Below are 25,501 nucleotides of genomic sequence, written 5' to 3' on the forward strand. Positions count from 1 at the left end.
CTGAAGAGAAATGAGAGGAAAGGGGAGAGAGAAGCGCACAAACACTCCACTTCTGGGGGAACCATGGTTCTACAGAAACCTGGACATTAGAACTGTGATAGCACAGCTGAAGACTTTATCATAACCCAGTCATAAAAGTTGCACAGGTAGTTGATATTACCCTTGTCGTTTCAGACTTCTAATTTCTGTCTTGGTAAGTCAGCATTATTCTCTTAACATTTAATCTGTAAAAAAGAGACGATCAGACTTTTGGTGTGAGGGACAGTGACTCCTCTGTTGTAAAGAAAGACTTAAATTCAAATCTGTTTTATTGGACATGCACCAGTAATGAATGTGGTTTTTAATGTAAGCATGCCTGACAGTTTCAGAATATAACTATCCTAAAATAACTTTCCTGCTTCCTAGTATATATGATAAAGAAATTTTGGAATGACCTGTTATCACTTCAAGTATCTACTTCTAGTAGAACGGTGGCCACTTGTTGAGCAAAGATACCCTTCAGAAGACCCTCATATACCCTCAGAATGCAGGCTGTCATTAGTGGAGAACCGAGGAGAAGACTTCCTCAGGATGCAGTTTTCGTATCATGTGGTTTTTGGGGTAGTATTTGAGGTAGTGCACCTAATACTGGAAAATGGAATGCTATGTGATGTAAGCTGCTTTTTGCCTGTCACTTTTGTTGTAATTAATAGTAGCATAGCTAGGGCATAGTATGATTTTACATAGTTCATCTCCTGATGAACAGTGAGAAAGAATATAAGATTATTTTTTTTATATTTTAGAAAAATAAGCTGTGCTTTTTTTTTTTAGTGAAGAAAAAGAAATGTTAACATAATGAGGTAACATTGTAGACCAAACATTTTTGTCCAAATAGTCATACTTAATTTATCTTATAGTTCATGACATGAAATGAAATTAGCATTAGAAATCTGTTTTTCAACATAAACATTTGTTTAATTTTGAATCTCATCATATTTAGTATTTTACATTCTTCAGTGTTACAATGATGCAGAAATAAAATGTTGACTTTAAAAATGGTCTTTATTTTTTTTAATAGTTTTCAGAAAATTGTGGAGACTTCATCATGTCTTTAAGTGCCAAGGCAGTTCATAACACCATATTTTTATAATCATTCATCATAACTGAGTTAATTTGGCACAGCTCTGTGTCAGTATCATTTTTAATTTAAAGAGCTTCAAGGTAGTGTGCAGTCACTTATTTGCATTAAGTGGGAACAAGCCCAAGTGTTCAATCAAATAGAATTTCAAATAGAGCTTTTGGTTTTTCATGCGCAGCCTCAGCGAAGCTTAACAATGTTTGGCAAAAGCAGGACCTTTGTTTGAAATTGTAAATGAAAGATTCATTTGGCTAGTACAAATCTGGAATTTCTGTTTGGTTTCTTATGGTGAGCTGTTTTTGGCATAATGATAAAAGATCTAAGGAGCATTTTTCTTTGACAGAAATGTTATTCAATTGTTGTAATTCATTCTGTAGGGTTAATATAGTCATAGCTGTGATCTTTTGCTGGACTGTACTCTGGTATTATTCGTCTGACTTGCCAGTACAATTTTCATTGCTCCACAAGCAGGGAAAGTAATGTTTGTACTGTGGGAGCACTTGACTTCTAAAATAAGTGTGCACGTGTGTGTATACACCACATGCATATACCCATGCCGATCTTACTGATGATCTTTGGACTGCAGTTTAATTCCCTCATATTTCTTTCTCTATTTTCTCTTTTTCTCTATCAGAGATTTGTGAATTTTTGTGAAAGTGATAAAAGTCCCAAGGGCGTGCAAGGACAGAATCCAAACATGGCACTTAGACAAGAACTCCTCCAAAAGTAATAGTAATGCTTCCTGTTTTATTATGTTAGCCCACAGTGTCAGGGGCAGATGGTGGCATGGCAGTAGAGATTGAGCCTCCCACCGGTATCCCATTAAATGTTGTTGCTGTGTGACAGATGGCAGCAGAGGGGCAGCCTGTGACGTCCGATGTAGAAGTGCATATGAAGCAAAGGTGTGACATGGAATTCCTCCATGTGGAAAAAATGTCACCCATTGACATTCACTGACACTTACTGAACATTTATGGAAACCAACCAGTGGGTGTGGGAACAGTGAGGCGGTGAGTGGTGCATTTCAGCAGTGGCAACAGGAACAGTGGGTCACCTCCACTGCTGCAGTTATTTACAAGTGTGACATGAGGGCTCTTGTTCATTGCTGGCTAAAATGCATAGCTAATGGTGGTGACTGTGTTGAAAAATAGTGTTTTCTAGCTGAGAATTTGCTCTAGCAAACAGTGTTATTGTGATCTTTGTTGTAGTTTTCACTGAAATAGAAGGCATCACTTTTGTTGGAGAGACCTACATAAAATCAGGATCTAAAAACTTTGCAGTACATGATTGTGATATTCAAAATGTGATAAAAGTACTATTGCTTAGAATATTTAATTCAGTCTTAAACAATCTTAAAATCAGAAAAATAGGATTCAAATCCTATGATTTTAAACTGTACTATCCAGTTTACATGATACTAAGAAAGAAAGCATAGCTTTAAATTATGTTGACTTTTGTAATTTCAAAACATGAATAAGCTGGATGAAAATGTGTTGTGAGAGAAATAAGAAAAGTACAAATCATGTTTCAATTATATGGAAATCTGTAGTCATGTGTAAGTCTGCATGCCTTCCTAATATTCTGGAAAGTATTTTTAATCAATCAGTGCATTAGCTTTTCTGGAATGCAAACCTTAAAAGATGTATTTATCAGTATTGAGGAAAAAAAGCCTATTTTCTTTTAGGACATTTTTCCCCACTGTCATTCAACAAATGTGGGAGATCTCCCACTGTCTTCCTTGAGGAGCCCTTTTGTTCTGTGATTAGAATATTGGATGACACTGTTGCAAAATTCCCTTGCAGAATTTTCTTCCATTGTTAAAAAATTCATTAATCATTGCACAATTGAGCTTTGTGTAAAATGTTACAAAGAACAGCTATGTAGGGGCCTTGAAAACATTAACTAGGAGATGTTTGGATAGACATAATCTTATCAGTGAGTGAAATCAAATGTCACACACTTTGCCTGCTAAGGAGTCATCAATCATTCTTAGTTGAGCAGAAGGACTTTTCTGTGTTTGCTTCATTGATCTCCAGGAAGGAGGCTGCTCCTTCCATTCCATTCCTGTGAGCATGACTGATTATTCCTCAGGGTCTGAACCTATGAGGGACTTGATTTAGGGGCTTCTGTCATCACTTGTAAAGCAAACTGCCACCTGTCCCCATTTGGATGGGTTCTTGATTAAGTCACATAAGAGATAAACCTCTGCTACCTAACTACTTTAACTTCCTCAGGTAAGTAGCATAAGGCAAGAATGTTGTTTAATCTGATGCTTAGATGCCATCAAAGATATGATAGGGTCTTCTCTAGATGGCTTTTCTAGCTTTTTTTAGTTCTAGTACTAAATGAGGGGTGGGGAGCAGTAGTCTATTGATGTATATTCTGTCCACTGAAGGGGCAAAGGATGGAATTTGGTCTCCATCAAGTCAGTGGCAGAAAATCTTGTTAATTTCAATATACATTTTACCTAGTAGAGTGTATATACACATGTGGAAAGGAGTAAAGAAATGGAGAAAGCCACAGCAGGACATTGTACATTTTTTTGGTGTTCATTTCAAGCTGCAGTGGGATAACTATAGCTTGTCTTTAGGGGAGCAAACCAAGTTTTTCTGGCTAATAAATATGTAAATTAATCTGATACTGAGGTGTTATTTGTGCTCGCTTCTTGCACTTGCAGGGAAATAATGTTATCTGGGAAAAAAAGATCCCATAGTTATCTACATCTTTGTTAACTGCAATAATAAAATTTCTAAAGCAGCAAATTTCTGTGTAATAGTTCAGCTTAGTGAAATAGCGTTAGAGTTTCTTTTCAAAGTTCTTTCTTTGAATCTGTTTGAAAAATCAGTACAGCTGAGTTCCCTCTGAAAGAAGGACTGCATCATTGTAGTGCTGTGTACAGCTGAAACAGGTAGTCCATCTTTAGAAGTGGTAGAACTGGATGGTAACTGTGGGCTCTTTCTCATATAAAAATGGCATCTTCCATCTTCTGTGTTATTAGTGAAAGCCTAAAAGGAAGCATTATAGTTTCACAGTAAGATGACAGTCTATCATCTCCCTCATTTGATGCATGAAATGGTCAGGTTATGTAATAGTGAAGTTGAAGACCAAACTCACTGAAGAAGCAAAACACTGCCTTCAGAGTAAAGGGAAGGAGCTTTTTTGGTGTTAATGTTAAAGACCAAGCAACACAATAATTTGATTTTATAACTGAAGAAGTGAGAACTTTTAAGTATGAACATAAACGTAGTATGGGAAGAACTTTGCTGTGTAGACAAAGTACCCTTCTCTCCTTAAAATTTGTCTCTTGTCAACTTAGCGTATGAATGATCCTTTGTAATTCTCAGTTATCCACTGAACATATTTCACCTTTTTTTTTGTTTCCTTCTATGAATAACTGCCAATTATATCTCTCCTACAGACTGATAAAATATCAGAAAAGCCTGAAGACTTTTCCTCCCTGATGTTTTAATAGTTACTTCTGTGTGTGCTAAAGGAAGAAATAAATCTTTTGAAAAGTATAGAATATTAATGGACCAATTCTTCATCCATATACAGAAAAAAAAGTGTCAACGATGATCACAAAGTAGTAAATGAATGAGAAATAGCTGAAAATAATGATACATTATTTCCATTAGACCTTTACAAGATAATATAAATATAAACTAAAAGTTTTCAAATTTAAATTTTATCCTTTAACATGAATGTCCAATAGGAAAGAGCATCTGTACTAAGTTGCTTTGATTTCCCTACCCAAGATTTCATTAAAAAAAAAACAAAAAACAAACAAAAAAAAACAAGTGAAAGAAAGATTGCTAACAGAGTTTAAAATATTTAAATTTTTTTTTGAATGTATGAAATATTAGTTGTCTAACTGCTACTATACTTTTTTTTTTTTTTTTGCTTATTTTGTTAGCTGGAATTTAACCATCTCAATATTATTTAACTGTGTCTAATAAACTCTGGCTTGGCTCTAAGGAATCTCAACAAATCTAATAAAGCAAGATTTGATTCTTTTCCATAGCTTATTTCCTCAAGACTTCTTCATATGCTGTGGGATAGCTACTATAATAGCTGTGTGGCTGATGCTGGATATCTTAGGTGACCAAGTGTCTCTCCTTTCTCAGGTGGTATTCTTTGAAAAGTCTTTGCATTACTATAAAGATGCACTCCTTGTTTCAAGTTTTATATAGTTATTTTTTATAAATATAAATCCAGATGGGTGAAAAAAAAATAAAGGTTCTTTCATATTAAAACGTTTCCAAGTATCCTAAAGCTGGAAGTAATTCTGTCTTGAGAAGAACTATATGTTTGGTATTGAACATTGATTTAGTTTTCACATGTTTTAATTTTTAAAGTAATACTATTAAAACCTTTACTTTGCCCTTAAGTTCCTAAGGATCAGAGTGAAAACACTTTGAAAGAGAGGATCCTTTTTCTGGCTGACTGGGGGCTGTGCTTTGTTTACGCTTTAAAAGTAGGACCCTGACTCTGAGCAGAAGTTCAGTGGTTTAATACAAGGCTTTCCTGCTTGAGCACCGACTCATCCATGTATAGAATTGCACTGTAGGTACTTGAGTAGCGTAGGTTTGAATGCTGATGCAATCTGGATGTACTCATAGAACTCACTTTCATGGATGTATTTGTATAAATATGTGTGCATATGTGTTCTGGGTGATCTCTTTTCAGATTTGTTTGCAGTATGTGACTTAGCTCTTAAAATGGACTGAAATAAACAGTGACTATTGAATTAGATAGTATCAGGCATTCTGGACTGGCAAGCTAATATTTTAATTATATCAGTGATTTTAGAGTCCAACGAGCAGAGCGTTAATTTAAAGTGTGGGAAAATAACTATAAATTATATCTTGGCATCCTGTGCTCTTTCAATCACTTCCTGACAATGTTTACTCAGTTTTCAAGCCAAAATGAGCTTTTCTGACTGCAAATATTGCAAGCCAATCTTGATCTATAAAATGCAACCTGTTGCTTAGCCAGTAAAAAAAACTGGACTCCAGAAATGGCCTGAGATTTCTGTTTCTAATAGAGCTCAGCATAACTCTCTTATTACTCGATCACTGTAGTCTTGTCAATGGGAGTAATTATTTTGCTGGTAACTTTAGCAGATGCTGTGATACTGAAGGCAGGTAGTAATAGTTAAAAAGTATTATTGTGGACACTTTATTGTGGTATATGTATATTTATGTATTTATATATTCCTAGTGTAGGCTCTGGGGTCATGTTGCTAGCTAAGCAGCTGAAAGAAGGGCCAAGAGGAACTGGCTATTCATTATCCATTGGTACTGGGGGAGAGCATTTTTTAAATATACATATTTTAAATTATATGAAGAGTTTATGTATGTGAAGCTCTCAGGTAATGGGAGTGAGTTCTGATAGATTTGCCCTTTCTCATTCCAAGCGCTGCCAGGAATTGTCAGGTTAGCGACCAGCTGTGGTTTTTTTTTTGTTTTTTTTTTTTTTAACATATATTAGGGTTTGCCAGAACCAGAGGAATGCTTAGGAAAAGATCAAGAATTTTCTGTTCTCTTTGCAGTATTAGTAGTCTACCCTTCGCTGATACAGAGATCCAGATATATTGTCATTTGAGATATATAAAAGCAAATGCCTGCAGTGGTGCATGCCTTGCTCTTTGACCTGCCTTCTTCCTCCCTCTCCTCACCAGTCAACTGCTGCCCCCCTGCTACTGATTTACATCCCCCAATGAATAAAGCCTAATCCCTAATGCTTAATCCTCCTTAAATCAGCTCAACTTTGTGATCCTATCTTGACTTTATAGGAGACTTAAAAAACAACAACAACAACAGGAAAACACTTCTTAAAGAGTGGATGTTATTTACATTTTTGGAAGAAGTTTCTGTGAGTGGGCTGTCATTTTAGTGACCCATGTATTTTTTTCTTGCTATTTTATTTTTTTCCACATTGAGCAAAATCATCCAAGGTCTCTGTTTCAGCTTTGCTCACTTGCTATGCAACATATGTTCCTGGAAGGAGAATCTGAAGAAAAGGGATTTCCAAGGAGACATAACTCCTACTATTAATGTAAAATGAGGATAACGTGCTATGTGATTGATGAACACAGCTATGATTGAGGATTTCCCTGGCTCTCTCTCTTAAAAGTAGAGAATTTTAATCCTGGAGCTAGTCAATGTGTGATGCTCTGTGCCATTCTTGAAGATCAGACTATGTGTCAGTACACTGCCAGCATCCTCCCCACAAGTATTCAAGGTGCAGAGGAGGATGCTTCTCCTCTTTGAAGAAGGTAGAATTTCTCTTTATGTGAAGTTGCACAGTGAATTGGCAGTATTAACTTCTTGCCTACGTGAATTATCCCAATGTGAAAATGGGAATGCAGTATAACTTTAAGAAGTTGTTTTTCAGTCTACAGGCAAAATCAGAGCTGGCCTAAGGAATCAGAGCTTAAACCTCTCTTTATAGGGATCGTGTGGTGTGACAAGCAGTGAGGGAAAGTCCTCCTCAGAGGGTGAAGTGCAAGAACCCTTGGTTCATTCCTTGTGTGAAAGCAGTCGCTTACTGTATGCCAATAGTCAGTGTTTCTTTCTTTTCCTATTTGTGCTTAGCAAGAAGATTCTTATGGATGTGGCCAGTATGTTGGCTGCCTGCATTGCTGTCACTTCTATGCTGGATTATTGCAACATTTGCTTTTTGGAAAGTTTGGTCAGTAGATAACATGATTGCTGGCTCACTAAAGAACATGTTGTGTGCAGAGCACAGGCTGGGGAGAGCCACAACTCCTTATTTACATAAGTGAACTTTATAAAATGGACAATGTCTAACTTTGTAACAGAAGTAAGAGAGAATTAAGGACTAAATATTAAAATGCTCAAGCATCTTAAAACAATGGAGCTTATGAAAGGAAGGAAAAAACATAAAAATGATGTTCTCTTTGGTAGAAATTGACAGATAAGCATACAAATGCTCAGGCAGAGTGCATTGCACAGCTGCTAGCCACGTAAAGGGGAAATATGCTGTGCATATCCAAATGTGATTATTCAGTTATTAATCCAGTTTCCCCAAATACTTGGGATAGAGTTTTCACCAGTTGTTGTTAGCTAAACCAAAAATAAGTTTTTTTTTTTTTAAAAAAGCCTTAAAAAAGAAACTGTATTCTGAAACCTTGATTCTCGTTAGAAAGCAAAGCAACTTTCTTGTGGCAGGAAAATAATCATGCTCGGGGTAAATTTTTTTTCCAATATGTGACTCATGGAAATATAGCAGACTTCAGAAAGATTTATCTTTAACGTTATGTAAACAGTTTGTTTTTGCATGTGTACACTGAACATCAAGTAAGGTGTGTACTTGCAAGATGCTTTTGCTTGAATAAAAGTCTGCCCATCTTCAGATAAGACCCTAAAACTGCCTAAGAGATGTATCTAGTGAGGCAGAGATGGGAAAACTAGTGGGACAGAGCAGAATCCTGGCTACACTTCTTTGCATTAGTGGCACCTGGGCATGCTGGAGACTGTTTAACACAGGGTTTGTTTGTAGGATTTCTTGAAGAGCTAGACTGTTGTGCAGACAAAAGTGCAATTTGTGCATTTTGTCAGACATGGCTCAGTAAGCAAGCTTTAAACTCGTAAGTTTGAATATATTAAATGTCTTTTTCATCATATGCTGATCTAAAATAGAGTTCTATTACAAAGCAACATATACTGTCTTGATTTTTTCTCGTCCATCTAAGATGCTTAAACAAAGAAAAGATATGATTTATTCCAAGTCTGTGAATGAACACACAAAATATATTTCTTTGATTAAACCATCGATAAAGTCTTTCTCTTAAAGACTGTAAGTAGCTTGTCTCTGTGTCACTAAGCAATCTTTATAGCTGCAGGAACTTAACAGGAAGCCTAAAGAGCTTTAACCATGTTTTGCTGCTTTTCTCATCATTGCTCTAATACCTACTGATTAAGGGCTCATAAATTTTTGTGATATTAGTGGAGGAGTCCATTTCCATCCCAAATGACAACCTTTCTCAGCCTCCTTTTAGCTGTTATCACACACATGCGGCAGCTACTTGTGCATATCGGTGTCACACATGCTATATATTCTGTACAATGAATGCTCCCTTCCTGGAAACCTGAACCTCTTACCACTGTAGGGAGTAGCCTTTCCTCTTGAGGTCACCTAACTTGGCAAGTCAGTGAGTTAATGGGTCTGAAAAGATTATCTTAGAACGAAATTGATGTAAACATTCTCCTTTCAATTTAGAATATATGGGTCTGGATTCCTTTTCATCTTTCTGTGCACATTCCAGATGTTTGCTTCTTTCCTCTCGTTGTATATACATGATGGGATAGATAATGTGCTGAGTTCAAATTTATGTCTGGAGCATGATGTGTTTGTATTCCGCTTCATTACACCTTCTTTTTCCCTTTTTTTGGGGAGAGGAGAAGTACCTTAAAAGCCTTTTTTTAATTCAGGTTTGATTTGTTTATTCATTGCTTTCCAAAAGCAGTCTGGTTAAAGTCCCTCATCCCCTTCATTTCCTCTGCAGTTCTTCTGCAATATATCTCATTTCAGTCAGGGACAACTCTATGTTGCAGCAGTTTCCTCCCCTCGGCTGCTTTGAAAAAGTTCCAGAAAGCAGATCTCACCATTTTCACCAACAAAAAGCAGATCTTCTATATAAAGTATTTGGGGAAATAAAGACTCATTTTTCCCCAGGTGAAATTTTAATATGCGTTAACATAATCTTTAGATTTTGGAAAACATCTTAAACTTGTACAGACTATTTCAGCTTTATTTTCATTGATTGTCAACAGCCTTAATTGCTGTTTGCTGTTAAAATTTCCTTTCATTCTCAGTTTTGATCTGAAGTTTTTTACAGCCAGATTACTTTTAACTTCTCTAGTGTAGGGATAATTTCTTCAATATCTTCTGAACGCCTTTTTTTTTTTTTTTTTTTTTTTAAATTTCCAAAATGTTAGGTCTGTTAACAAATACCACAGTCTGCAGATCATAGTTATTTTTTCTTCCCACTTTTCCAGTTTTGCTTATTTGATTTTGGGTCTGTCCTGGAGGTTGTTTTTTATTTGTTTATTACATGATTAATGGAGGGTTGTTAGGGTAGTATGGTTAGGTTGCAGTTGGACTTGATGATCTTTAATATCTTTTCCAACCTGAGCAATTCTATGATTCTATGATTTGTTTGTTAGTTTTTTACCTCGATGCAAATATAATTCAGAATACTATTCAGAATTTGATGCTAAATCAGAATGTCTACTAAACTTTCTATGAAGGAAGTGTGCTTTTGGCTGGGGTTCTGTTACCATCTATAATAATCATTGTAGTTATTTCAATCAGTCCTATCTATTATTGTATATCTTACTTCTCTTAAATTAGACATCACAATTATAAAAAAAAAAAATAGGCATCTATTTGTCACCAGGTTTTTGAGAAAAACTTTTGCAGGGTGGATTTTCTCTTTCTGTCCTTTGCCTTTGCTCCCACCACCACCCACTCAATATAGGAGGAATTTGGCGCATTCTCTCTGCAGTTCAGTAGTACAGAATGTTTAGCCATTGACTTTTGCATACAATGTAACTTACTTTCCAAGGTCTGTGAATGTCAGGCAAACTCCTTGTTGAATTTCTCTTGGGTGCAGAGTTAGTGTATCTGAACCCTGAATGTACTGTACTTTGAACTTAGCCAACAGATTCCAGAGAAATGTTCCTCTCCCTTGAGTTTTCTGAGAAATCAGTTTCAGAATTCTAGAAGAGCTAGAGATTGCTCTGGTTTCTTTGAGTAAAAGCAATTTATGGAAAGGAGCAGTGTCCTGGCCCTCGGGGGGTGCAGAATCCTGTGTGCTGCCCTGGGCATGGCCGTGCCTCCCCTCCCTCATGCAGGGCCTCTCCATCTTTGCGTGCATATTTAAATACCATGACATAAAACCAAGAAAATCAGAATATGATTAGTGCCTTTTGAGTTAACAAGTAGATTGTCTGCATTTTCTTTCGTTACTATACAGGTAGTATCACTGTTTTGAGTTTGGCGAACGGGTAGGTAGAGAACATCTCTCATGTTTGTAAAATTGGGTGCTTGGGTCTCTTAATAAAGGACCTGCTTATTTTAGTTTATTTGGCAGTTTTCAAAGAATGTGCAGTTAATTCAGAAATCACTCTAAACAAAGCTACTGTCTGGATCTTGATTTCTTAGAACTGCATTATTGGAAAGATGAAACTTCTTTTGAATAATACACTGTTGTATGTGAAAAAGCATGTATTAAAAATAATCCAAAGAGTGTCAGGGATGATTTTGTCCTCAGAGTAGCTCTGTTTCATTATTTTTTTCTGCTTAATTTGTGTAGCTACTTCATTAAATGCTGTTTAATCAAGTTTTTAATAGCCTTTTGTTTGTTTCCATGAGCCTTGGTAAGATGAGAAAGCAAAACTACCGTGCTCTGTAGTTCCTTGGCATCATTTTCTGCATATAGTTCCTAGCAAGGAATATACTGTCATTCTACTTTACTAAGGAATATTTTCTTTCATTCTTTCACTTTGTTTTCCATCAAAATGTGGGAATATTGTCTACTAGCATTCTTATTTTTAACACTATAATTTTTCATTCTAAATGTATTGACTGTCACAGAGCAATATTACATTACAGTAAAAAAGTCTTAAAAGTTTTGGTGTGCACACTTGAAATACTGAAACTATTCAGTATTATGCTGAGGCATAGAGATGGCTTTCTCGTACTAATACGGACATTCTAAGATTAAGGGATGTCTGTTTATGAAATATGAAGATATTATAATATCAGGCAGAATGTTTGCAAACCTTTAATGGAAAAAATCCAAACTCAAATATTTTACTGATATTAAACCTCTCTAGTCAACTTAAAGGTAAAAAATATGGCTTTTATGTGTTTATATCAAGTATTTAATTTTAAAATGTCTTCTATATAACATCGTTCATATGAACGAACTTAAATAATCTGATAAATAAAGTCAATGTTGCAGGAATGCATTTGGTTTTATGTTAAGATATATTCTGCTTTTGGAATTCTAACATAGCTTTTCCTTCCTTCTGTGGTAGGATGACAAAGACTTGGTTCATGAGTTCGTTATCGCTGAAGGCCTGACTTGCCTAATCAAAGTAGGAGCAGAAGCAGACCAGAATTATCAGAACTACATCCTGAGAGGTAAGAGAAATGTATCCAAAAGCAGTTGTTTTGTTTTCTGTTGTGAAGATCTCAGACGTCTACTGTGACTCACAGCATATTTGAAACATATTTATCTTTTTGGTACAAGGTCTTGCATGTTATGCGGGAAAATTGAGGTGAAATTAACACAGCTGCTGAGCAAGACAAATAGGAAAATTAAAATACTTATATTCTCTCAATTGTTGAGCTTTTCTTTTAGATTATATTGGAAAGCCTTTACTCTAAGAATATGAAAAGACATAACATAGAATAAACAGTGATAAATAATACAATAAATTCAATATTGTACGGTTAGATGGCTGGAAGCAATGTAAGCTATCTGATATTTTGGGGTTAAATAGGTAATCCGAGGTTTACATTCTGTTCTTTGAGCTCTGGACTACTGATGAAGATAGAATTTGAGAAATGATCTGGAAAAGATGCCTTACTGAATTAGAAAGCTAACTTATGATATTGTGTTCCTGCATACATATTGTGTGTGACTACAGTTTTTAACAAGGAAACCCAGGCTGCAAATCAGGAGAGCTCCTTTGGTGGTTTGAAGGGTTATAAGTGAGAGAAGAGCCATTATACCAAGGGATCCTGACTACTGGGTGATCTCATAGTCAACAGAGAACATTAATAGATACATAACTGTGGTGAATTGCTCATTTGAATTTTCTTAGACTGACGTACATAGCTGTCTCTAAAAATGTCACTTTGGTATATTTAGCTGCCAACATTCAATCTACAAATTGAGGAGTAAAGAAAATACAAAAATAAATAGAGGAATTTTGTGAGAACAAAAAATGCTAAGTTACTGAAAGCTAGGATTCAAACAGTAAATGTGGCTTCATGTGAATAATTTGAAGATCAGACTGTACAAATATCTATTTTGGGGTTGTATAAGAAAGTAAATCAGTACAACAGAAATTGTATTCTATGTCAGGAATTGTGCAGTGATGTCAATATACTTGAATAGTAGCTTGCATATAAAAACTGTTAACCACAGTGCAACTAGACAAAGATGGGGAAATATAAGAGAAAAAAGATTTTTTTTTTGCTGAAAAAAAAAAAAAAAATCAGGGAGAAAACCAGTTAGATGCTCACATAAAATTCAGACTGGAAGCAAAATGTGTACAAGTATATGGGGGCTGTATAGTATGCTTCCTAGGGACCTGAAGGAACTGGCTGATGTGACTGCCACGACACTGTCCATCATACTTAAAAAGTTATGTCTGTCAGATGAAGTCCCCACTGACTGGGAAAGGGGAAACTTCCATTGTTAAAAAAAAAAAAAAAAAAAAAGGTAGAAAAGATTTGGGAAACTACTGACCAGTAAGCCTCATGTCTGTGCCTGAGAAGATCACAGAGAAGATTCTCCTGGAAGTGATCCAAAGATGATCAGAGGTCTGGAGCACTTTTGCTGTGAGGAAAGTTTGAGGGGAGCCCAGTTTGTTCAGCCTGTAGAAGAGAAGGTTCTTGGGAGCTCTCATTGTGGCCTTCCAGTTCTTGAGGGGAGCTCGTAATCAAGAGGGCCAACTTTTTACGTGACAGGACAAGGGAGAATGTACTTAAACTGAAAGTGTGGAGATTTAGATTAAATGTTAGGAGGAAATTCTTTACTTAAGGGAGTGATGAGGCACTGGAACAGGCTGCCCAGAGAAGTTGTGGATGCCCCATCCCTGGAAGTGTTAAAGGTCAGATAGGATGGGGTCTGGGCAGATCTAGTGGGTGACAAGCCTGCCCATATAATGAGGTTAGAGCTAAATGATCTTTAAGTTCCTTTCCAACCTAATCTATTCTATGATTTAAAATAAAGGCGGTGCACTAACAGCGTGCTCTTCAGTCTAGAGGTATACTGCCTCATCCACTCAGCATTCATGCAGCATGATACTGAAAATTTGAAGGAAACCTGATAGATGTTTGCCTGAGTACCTATGTGGTTCTACCGTCGAAACACTGGATAGCCCTGGCACTGTTTTTTTCCAGTATCACATAAGATCCAGGGCACTGAGTCTAACAGTTGACAAAACAATCCAGAGTACCTGAGAATCAGTCACATCTGAACTGAAATCCTTATTTTAAGATGCCCTAAAAGGGATTGATACAATCTTCCAAATATCAAAATCCCGTCTTCCCTCCTATCTCCCCCTTTTGCTGATTCATGAAGCTGAAGCTTCTTTCTGGATAGGATATCTGAGCATCTTTTACAATGATAGGATTTTTCCATGTGATGTGGTTTTTATTTGAAAAAACAGATTTGTTGTGACTGTCTTTCAGAAAGTTCAAAGCTTGTTACAACTCCAATATTTTGTCAGCTGGTTTTCAGTTCCAGGAGCTAGCATATTCTCTCTGAATAGATCTGCATGTGCTAAGAGATAAAGATAGGTTTGTACATACATTGTAACCAGCCAATCTTATCCAAGTACATTGAGGAGAGTGCTGAAAAGAAACATTAAATACATCACGTAATGGTATTTTTCTCATGTATTATTTTTGGAAGACCATAGACAATGGTTGTTACAGACATTTTAAAAAAAAAAAGTCTGTCTTGATTTTTTTCTGCTTTACTGCTGTGGTGTCCTGGCCTTGTGGTTCCTGTTGGAGTGGAATATATCCTCCTTGTTTTCACTGGGTTTAACGTGGATCGTAAAGGGATGGGATTTCTCTTTAGTCCCATATCTTGGCTGCATTTCTCCAGGACCTTCGTTTAATTAGCTGTTTTCCTCCAATGACACTAGCACAACTTACAGGACTGATAGCAAATTGCAGCCTTAGCCACCGCGTTGCTTCTTCCGGCAAGGTTCACCTGAGTCCTGCTGTCTTTCGTTTTGAAGTATTTCGAATATATTTTGAATGTACAAAGAAATAACTCGTGCTTAGCAGTGAAAATAGGTTGGAAATATGGGTATTTGTAAATGTTGGAGGTGTTCATGCTCTTATGCATTCTCAGGGACTAACTTTTTCTTGAGACTGCTTTTTTTTTTTTCTTCTAAAAGTCTGTGTTGCTTTGCTTCAGTGCTTCTTAGTTGTGCTTTTCTGCTCAGCAGTTCCAACTAGGTTCAAGCCAGACTGAGCTGCCAAAAAAATGACTAAACATGAGTCACAGAAGTTTTAGTTACTTTAATAGGTGAACGGAAGATAAGTGTGTCGTTTGCATGCAGTGCAGGGGACTCAGGACAGTTCCTTGTCAAGTGCTGAAGAGTGACTGTTTATTCCTGTCCTGTGAAATAGGATTGTTTGACAGCACCTTTCAAAAAAAAAACATTCCCTTTTGACAGTGTATAGTCTATGGGCCCCGAAACAACAGTAGCCAGGACTTCCCTCTCAAGTTATTCCATTGAAATACTGCTGTAGGACACAGCTTTAATTTCTTACCAGCAGCATCTTCAATCTGGCAGAATAACAGTTTAGTTATTTTGCTCTACTTTTAAAAATTCTTATTAGTAGTAAATGTGGTTTATTTTGGAACTGCTTTTTTACAAGCATGCTTTTATTTTTGTGTGTAGGTAAAATATATATAGCACTCTTATTTTCTCTCTTAATTTTGAAAAGACCTTCAGAATTTTCAGGTAATTTAATGGAGTACTTTTACCAGAAAAGTCCTATATGAGCCCTAAATACTTAAATACTACTTTTCTGAAAGAGTGGTCAAGCACTGGAATGGGCTTCCCAGGGAGGTGGTGGAGTCACCGACCCTGGAGGTGTTTAAGGAACATTTGGATTTTGTGTAGAGGGACATGGTTTAGTGAGTACTATTGGTGTTAGGTGGATGGTTGGACTGGATGATCTTGAAGGTCTTTTCCAACCTTGGTGATTCTGTGATTCTTCAGATGTAAGTGAGAAAGAATGAAATATCTTAAGTCACTGATACAATGTGTGAAAAATAACTGAGGCACATTCTGATCTTTGTTACACACTTAAACTATGTAGGAGTCCATTAAAACCATTCTGTGCAGCCCTAATATCTGCAACCTGTGGAGTTGCGATGCCAGAGAAGTTCCCTAAAAAAGCAGTGGTTCCAAAGGTGCAGGAGTGGGAATTAATCTAGCACTGAGGTAAGAATGAGGAAATTTGATTCCTCATTAATAAATGGGAGCCAGCCTTTGCGAGGAGATGGAGAGAAAAGAAGTCACTTTGCGGTGCTGAAGCCTTCACTGGAGCCTCAGGGGTCACCCAGCATTCCTGGGAGCTCTCTGAGCTATAGGCTGGGTTTTCCAGAGTAGCAGGCAGACAATTCAACTGCCGTTGGTTGGGCCTATTTATAACACTGGAAGCACGCAATTTCACCTGTGCACCAACTTTAGCACAACCGGTTGTGCTGCGTATTCTGGGAAATCTGATTAAATTCCTAAAACGGCTCAGTGCTGTATGGTAAAAGACCATCTGGTTACTGTCTGTCAGTGGGATGCCATGTGCCCGAGGACATCAAGAAGCTGGAGGAAGCAGAAAGCGAGGGTGAAGTTTTGCAATTGGACAGTAGAAGTTGCTGCTGATAACCCGTTGCTCTGAGAGCTGAACATGACATTATCAGTAAGCTGAGGGTATTTCTGCATTGAGCCAAGGGCTGCTTGGAATGTTCAGGATTTGTAAATGTGCTCTCTGTAACGAGGCAATCCATTTCCAGGAATCAGGCAGCTGTTTTTGCCAGAGAGCCCTTGTTACTGCAAGGACCAGAATTCTTCCAGTGCTCCTGAATTGTCCTCCCTCAACCAGACAGATTGTGGGTTCTTGGCCTTTTGTGTTAAATGGTATTGCAAAACATTTAGTAAGAGGAAGGGCACATTTTGGCAGTAAATATATGTGATGCTTTGTGTCATCAGCACCATTTGTATAAATACCAGAAGAATAGAAGTAAAATCTGTAAGAGGCTATATCTGTCCTAAATACACTTGTTCTGAGTTGGTACTGCAGCAGTAAAGCACATGGTAGCAATGTAACTTTAGCATGGAAAATGGAGATAATGCTACATAGAACACATAGACCTGCATTATTCCTGTATCAGTGTGAACTGTAGAATTGTGTGAGGTATACCAGCTGTAGAAATGTATTCCAGCATCTTTGAAGTTGCATGCTGAAAGCTCTAAGTAAATAAAACAGACAGCACATGATTAGGATTTCCTTTACATTTACTTATCTTTCCAAAGCCAAATATTAAAACTTTCCTTTTGCTCTACTCTTGACCTTCAGTACGCAGGTGTCCACGCATAACTGTGATATTCTCATCCATATCAGTAAGCGTTCAAGTAGACTTCTTATGTGCAGCCCTTTAAAAGTTATGTTAAACTTCTTGACTGATATCAAAATAGTTATAGTTGGGCCTGTATCTTAAAGAGAAATCAAATGTCTGACGCTTGCCCACTTAGGGCTATTGCTTCTGAGGTGAACTGAATGATTCAGTCTCTCTGTGAAGACAATTCTTTGGTTGTTGAAACAGAGTTCGTTAGGAAGAGTTAGGTGCTTGTCCTGAGTAGAACAGAATCACAGCTGTGCCTGTGTCAGTAAGACCTGGTGATTAGCAGCACTGCAGAGGGTCGGTGCAACATCTCTGAGATGTAGCTGTGGTATCTCTCTTTGTGAAATCACCTCTGCTGCTGGCTTTCCATCAAAGAGCTTGGTAGTTGTAGTTCGTATGGATGGAAACAGGCATGGAAAAAACAGACCTAGACTGGTTGGATCAGTACCCTTTAATGTTGTGTGTGCAGAAACCTTAGGTTGTTTCTCTTGTTTCTCTTTTTTTGTGCATCTTGAGAAGTTAAAAAATGAAAAAATGTGAATGAATCCTGGTTTAGACTGGAAATGATAAGATTACGATGCCTTTCATTTTATCAGAGAAGAGGGCAGAGTACACCATCTCCACGATCACTTATATAAACAGCAGCCTTTGGCTCAGGAGCTGAGTCCTCTTTTATTTCTTCAGATCAGCTGAAGAGCTTGACCTTGGAAACCATGAAGTTTAAAATGACAGAAAGCATCCTAATTGCTTTCCTCTCTGTATTTTTAGCATATTCTTTATTCACTTCTCATTTGCATATTTTTAAATGACAGTCATTAGAGTCTATCTACGTATTTACTGCACTGAGGGTTAATTACCAACCAAAACCTGAAGTGTTCTCTAAGTTTGTGGAGCAATCCCACCCCTCTCTTTCCTCTCTTCTCTTCCTCCTCTCCCCCTCTTGCTGGATATGATTCTGATCTGTGCCCTCTCTGGAAGCAGAGACAGATGGTCCTAATGCACTGCGTACAGCACGAGTCCTCCCAGTCTGGGATGGGAATTGGCACTGAAGCAAATTTGAGTTCAAAAGTTTAACCACCAAACAGTAATTTACACATCTACAAATAAACTGAGCAGTTCCTTGCTCTGTATGTTGTATGAAATGGACTTTGGTGTTGTGACTGCTTGTGAGGAGGATATGGGATTCTCATAGTCTACATGGAATTCAGCAATAACACCACCATAAAATTATGGATTTCCCTTGTTTTTAAAGCTGACTGAAGCTTGGAAGGCTTTGGGTTGTTTTCTGTCTGTGTGAAAATGAATCTTCCTTTTCTGTGCAATTTTTTATGCTTTGTGAAATTCCCATGAAATGTGACACCTCAGGCTATGCAGACCCCTGTAAAATGAGGAGCCGAACCATGAAAAATGCACATCCTTAACTACTAAGCAAAGAATAAATACTTGCAAAGTGGTCTCAGGGGCATTTAAAGCCATTTGGGGTGTTACATGATTTAACTACTCAAACATTATGAACAAGTCTTCAAAATAATGTACCAGTTCTAACTGGTAGGAGCTTACTACAAAGGATTTGGGCCTTTTTGCAATAATTTTTTAGCTTGAATTATTAAGAAGCAATTCATTACAGCAAAGAGCTTCTGAATTATTTGTAATTATTAAATGAATGTAATGCACTGTAATGTACAGTGAAGAAAATAACATTTGGTTCTTCCCATTTCAGGATTAGATGCTTCCACATCTATTTGTGTTAGTGGTTTCCAGGGTGCCAAAGTGCTCTGTCCCAAGCAGGGAAAATAAATGACTTCAAAGGAGCATGACAAGGGTGAAATCAAATGTGTCTGTTAAACAGGATAATTAGTAAATGTTATTCTGTGGAGATGATTATTGTATTGGCATACTGATGTGTCTAAAAATTAGATTCTTTGACTATCTTCAGAGTTAATTTCACCATCCAATTACATCTGAATTATTGTAAATTACATCTTATCACTGTTGGTACTGCAGATGTGCATTTTTAGCAGTCATGTTCTCATAGGTGTGATCAGAAATTAGAGCAGTAGACTGAACTCCTAAAATATTTTAATATTTAAATATTTAATATCTTAATTGCCACCAGCAGTGACCTTCTCTAAAGCTCTGCTTCAAAATGTTTTTGCATCAAAATGTTTTATAAGCCATAGAGAATTTGAGAAGTTAAAAGTTAAGACTTACTTGTGTGTCTTAGCACAGCATTAGTTCTAAACATGTCATAAATACTGTGCTCATAGATGCATGCATATGGAAAAAAAGTATGTTGAGAAGCTGATGATGGAAAGGGATCATCTTAGTGCGGCACATGGGAATATTAACATTTCTGTTTGCTGCTATGAAGGATTTTTGCTTCATGGCTCTGAGAACCACAGAGGAGACCAGAAGACACACAGTTCCAGCTGCCCTTTAGGAAAGCAGAAGCAGCTAATTACTGCATGTTTACAAGGGCTGAACGAGAAAAGATGGAAACTCTTTTTGATGCTCCTTAATGAAAGCTAGTGATGGTGGCATTAGAGCGAAGAGAGAACATACTTCTTCAACTCCCTGTACAGACAGACATGAAGGGCATTGGTAAGTGTGGGCAGGGACCAACTAACCCTGGGCATGCAGCAAAGCCAAGCCACCATGGAAAGGTAGACACACTATTGCATCTTCCCTCTTGAAGCTGCAGGGAAAATTACTGAGGTCTGCAGTCTCTGCCTGCAGCAGCAGGAGCCACACATGTTTGGTGCATGCCTCAGACTTTAAAGAAGGATTAAATTCACTTAACAAAAAAAATAAAAAAATAAAAAAAAATCACTTAATAAAAAGTAATGAAAGACCATCTTAAACGATGGATTTATGAATTGTAATATGTTTTATTTCTCACATTTCCTGGTTAGAAAGATTTTTTTTTTTTTATTTTTGCTTTGCAAACCACTTCTAGCGTTATCCAATTAAATTTTGGTAAAGATGTCTGTGAAGCCGAGATTGAAGGTTACAGAACTCCTGCCCCCTAGTGATGTGAGAGCTCTGAGTTTCCTTAGCTTCCAAATATACATGATGGGCATTGTTCAGGGTAACTGAATTTATCATTTCGAAGTTATTCCTGGAGATTTTAGTGAAGAGAGTTTACTAATGTAGGTGCCATGCAAAATAAGCTGGCATTTTATTCTGCCATATTTAATTTACTGACAGCTAGAAAGCAATTATTCTTTCCTCCAATCTTAGAAGTATTTTTCCACCCACATACCTATCATAGAATCAGAGACTCAGAACGGCCTGGGTTGAAAAGGACCATAATGATCATCTAGTTTCAACCCCCCTGCCACAAGCATACTTATAGAGATGACAAAAGTGATTACAGAATGAAGGGTTCAGAGAGGATTATAGCCTGGTAGACTTGAGACCAAGGTTGAACTTCCAGTCCTGCAGATTGGTGTTTCTGGAAAGTAAGTTATAGGAGTGGGGTAATGTGTCATTGACAGTATTACTCAGTAATTTGTATCTGTCTATAAGAAAGAATCTAGAGAAGAGTGGTTCAAGGTTTGCGCTCAAGTGGTTCCACATCATTTTGGGCCTGGAAGGACAAATCAAGGAAAGAAAATGGTCTGAGTCTTTGGTAAAGCAAAGTGTCCATGCTGCTGGGAAGCCCAGGGGTAGAGGCAAACCTCAGGAAATATTTCTGATTAAGGGAGGACCATAGAGTGGTTTGGGTTGGAAGGAACCTTAAAGACATCTAATTCCAACTCCTCAGTTTTAATGAGAAGCTGGGACAGACAGACCCTTTTGCAGCTTGCTATTTTTCTTTTCACATATAATAGTTCCCTGAAATGGAGAAACTTTTAAATAAATAAATAACAGGACTGTTTGTCAGAAGTACCATCAGATGGCTCTACTGCTACGATATATTGAGCTCAATCACTGAATTACAGCTAAGGAATTAGTATACCAATAGTATGCTTTTAAATGGATTTAAATGATGTGTGGAGTCTCAATGACTTCTGCTAATATTGAGCAATATCCTGTTTCCTCCAACTTAACTTCCTACTATTTCTTACCACCTTTCTAGGCAATGATCTCAGCTTCTTCTTCTATGCCTGTCTCTCTTGTGCACCCCCACTCAATGTCCTGATTTCCTAGTTTTGTAATCCAGATCCTTGCTTTAAAAGCTCCTTGCTTTCAAATTTATATTTTTTTAAGGCATGCCCCAGATTGTCTTTATGTACAGTGGTGTTCACAGAACTTACTCCTCCCTAGCTTCAAGTGTCAGTTTGCAGACTTTTGCTCTGGTTGCCGCATGTCATCAGCATGCCCCTTTGCACAGAGCAATGTCAGGAAGCAGATGATGTTTTCTCACCTGTGTATTAGGATGAGGCAAAGGTTTGCTTTTAAGGCAAATGTTTAAAGTAACATTGAGATGAAATTTCCAACTTCTCAAAATTCAATCTGAGGACACCAGAAGGTTACTTTTAGTATACAGGCTAATATTTATGATGAAAATATTGATTGTATTTGTTAACCATACATATTAGTCACTATTTATTTGAGCTTTTGAGAAAGATTTCTAAAAATACCTGTATGTCTGCCTTTGCATGCATGCATACCCCCTTTATATGCAAGCTGATAGTCTTTGATCACATTGTGAGCATGGCTTTTTCAGCAGCTGCTCTGCTTCAGTTAGCACCATCACACCTGTGCACTTAATGAACACTTTTAAACAGCTTGTCTTATCATCAGCATTGCCAAAGGCATTTGGATATATTTCGTGCTATGCAAACTCAGATATAATATGCTTGTTTTCCTCATGGATTTTTCTGTGGTTTGTCACTAATTGTTATCCGAGAGCTTCACAAATAACAAACTGTTCTCAGAAGCTGAAAGGGCAGCATTATCTTTGTATGGCAGATAAGGAAATGAGGCACTTGAGATGCAGTCTGAATTCAGAAAGATTCAGTAAGCCTATGTGCTATTTTTGAGACTGCTTGAGCTGATTTTTCTGTTCATGTCTTTCTCTTCTTTACTCTTAGGACTTCTTTTTCTATTTAGACTCTTGTCTAGCCTTTATTTTTTTCTCTCTGATCTGCCTATACAATAATCTTTTGCCCCTTCCCACATCAACTTCCTTTTACTTTCATCAGGTTTTCAGTTCATTTATGTCATCAATCAATATTCACCAGATAATAATAATTCATAAATAGTAACAACACATCAACATTCATCAATTCATTTGCATGAACTTCTTCACCAGTTTAAGCAGGCTTACACAGCTTTTCTCCCCGTCACTTCTTCCCACCTCTGTGATATTTCCAAGGTTCTGGCACCACAGCTGTGTTTGTGTAATGGTGTAATGAAATTGACAGAAGAATGTGTTCATCTGAGAAATGGCTTGGTGGGGAGAAAAGGTGGATATTTCCCTGTTGCTTTGGATTTCTTTTAGTCTAGTCAAGTTATCCAGTCCAGTTCTCTGTGGTAGAATAAAGACCCCTGTACTCAAAAAATGCTGAATTTGACCAAAGATGAGCAAGGGGGAGTGCTCCAGCACTGCTACCAAGGATGTAGTCACAGTTTCAGTCTCCTATCTCTTGTCCATTTCCTTCTTCAGTATCTCACATCAGTGCTAATTCCTATGTTCCCCCCAGCCAAAATAGATTTTAGTCTTTCCCATTATTTTCCTCATTGATCCTAGTCACTTCATCTCTTTTCATATCTCTCAGATGCTCCTTAGGCTTCCTCTCAGAGTTCTTCCCTTAACTCATCCATTTATTTGAACTTCTCTGGGTTTAAGCTTTGTTTCTTTCTGCGTTCTGATCGGATTTCTCCTACTCACCATCTAAATAACTAGAGGGTTCACTTAAAACTAAAAAGCCTTTACATGCTCTCACGTCCTTCTTTGGTGGGCTGTTGCTGGGATTGTTACAGGAATCTTGAGTGCCAAGGATGGAGTATTCAGAGTTTTCTGTTGATTGCATATGTTTGGTAGAAGCACTGTTTATTTCAAAATGTTTTAAATGTACAAAGTTTGGCCATATCTTAATGTTGTCTGTATGAGCTTTCTCACTGATATGAGATTATAGTTTTTCTAAATTTTCCAAAGAGCAAAAGAATCCCAAAATACTGTCCTAAAAAGCCCTGTCAACAATACTTGTATTCTAGTAATGTTTTCCTTCTCCTTCCTTTTCCTGCCTTCCACAAACCCATCATCATTGTAAGCAATATTAGAATTTTTTTATGAGAAACCAAAGTGATCTGAGTCAAGCACCATGCAGAGAAAGTTTCAGTCCAAACTCAAACTTTTAAAAAATTACTAACAAGTAAACAGAGTGTTTGCCATCAGATAATTTTAGTAACGAGCAACAATGCTTGTTCTATACATAAGGAGCCTTCAGTTTTAATTTCGCTATGCTGATGGTACACTGCTGGAAATGTAGGAAACTCATGCTTTATTAGCTAAAGTGTAACATAACTCTTGTTACTTTATGCATTGCTTTATTTTGATCTTTAGCTTAAATAATGTGAGTTGTTAGGTGTGATTCATGCCCATAGTTATACATATAGAGTAACGGACTGATTTTTGTTAAGCACAAATGGACATTAAAAATCTTGTGAATTTAAAAATGTATTCTAATGTGAAGTTCTTTTGTAACACTTTCACAGTTAATTGGAAGAGCCAAGCTTGAATGAGCAGTATTTGTTGGAAATGCCTGTTTGAATCTTAATTTTATATTGATTTTTTGGAGTAAATAAGGGCAGTTAAATATGTACTAAATATCATTTGAAATAATCGCTTCTGGTTGGATTACAGGGTGGGATTTATCTCACCTAATTCCAGTTAACTTGTCTGAGGTAGTCAGGTAGACCCCTTGAGCAAGAGAGAACATGCCTTTGTGATTGAACTGATTTTGCTGCTTGACTGGCAGTTTCTTTCATGTGTCTGCTGTTATCTTTTGTTTCTGTTTTTGGCCATCTCATGCCATTAGTCTCTGTCTGCAGTTTCAATGTAATGCAGAAGAGGCTTGATTACTTACAGTTTACTTCATTCTAGCCTGAACTAGTTCTTCAAGAACAGTAGAGGCAGAAGAAATTACTGCAGATCTGTATGGTATCTCAGCTATAACGAGAAAGTCATTGGTAAGATAAAGTCTTGGTCTGAAAAAATGAAATCATTTCACTCAATTATTTGATTGAATGACAAGTTGGAAAACAGTGAGGAGGCTGAATAAACTGCCTTATGAAAAATGATGATGCTTTATGAAAAATATTTGTCCTTAAGTGCCATTAATTGCATTTGGTGTGTATGTGGAGGGGGATGCAATGAGGAAGATGACTTAAAAAAAAAAAAAAAAAAAAAAATCCTGATAACCTACTCCTGAATAAGAGTAAGAGAACATAAACATCTGTAATTCACATTCTCAAACTTTGTAAGTTCTAATGATGTGACATGTTTGTTGCTCTACCACAGTTAATGCTTATAATAAAAAAAAACAAGCCACCAGTATGGGTTTAGTGATTGTAATAGCTCCTTGAACCATCGAGTAAAAGAGAAAGACTTTCTCTTTGATTTTAGGGGTATCTCAGGGACATGTTTTGTGTCCTATGTTTGGTGTTATACTGTGAATGTCACCTTTCCCTAGACATCAACAGACAGTGAGGAAATGGAACACATGAACGAATATAAGATTAGGAGCCAGTTTTATAATGTTCTTTCCTGGTGTGCTTGGAACTGCTAGAGTGGTCAGGGTGGGAGTCTGCCTGCTGTACAGGACTCAGTTGGGAAAAGACTTAGGTTCTATACTTGTTTTTGCTGGAATAGAATGGTACCTGTAAGCTTTATATTTTTAAAGGTTGAACTTAGTTGATTTCCCTGATTAGCATTTACGGATGACAGAATTGTAATTTCAAAGAGTTTGAGACTCATTGCCTCAGCTGAACAAAGACTTGAGTAGAAAGACTTGAGACTT

General features: G+C 37.1%; 1 protein-coding gene across 12 annotated transcripts in view; it reads left to right on the top strand.

The window, feature by feature from the left end:
- FHOD3 (formin homology 2 domain containing 3) overlaps positions 1-25,501 on the top strand; it is a 367,457-nt gene that overhangs the window by 170,113 nt on the left and 171,843 nt on the right. For all 12 annotated transcript variants that reach the window (XM_090137189.1, XM_090137192.1, XM_090137190.1 and 9 more), the window contains exon 5: positions 12,187-12,292. In XM_090137189.1, coding sequence (XP_089993315.1) covers positions 12,187-12,292 — 106 coding nt within the window. The remainder of the gene's footprint in view (positions 1-12,186; positions 12,293-25,501) is intronic.

This window comes from Phasianus colchicus, chromosome 3, assembly GCF_987193195.1.
Source record: "Phasianus colchicus chromosome 3, bPhaCol1.hap1.1, whole genome shotgun sequence".
In the NCBI taxonomy this organism is placed as follows: Eukaryota; Metazoa; Chordata; class Aves; order Galliformes; family Phasianidae; genus Phasianus; species Phasianus colchicus.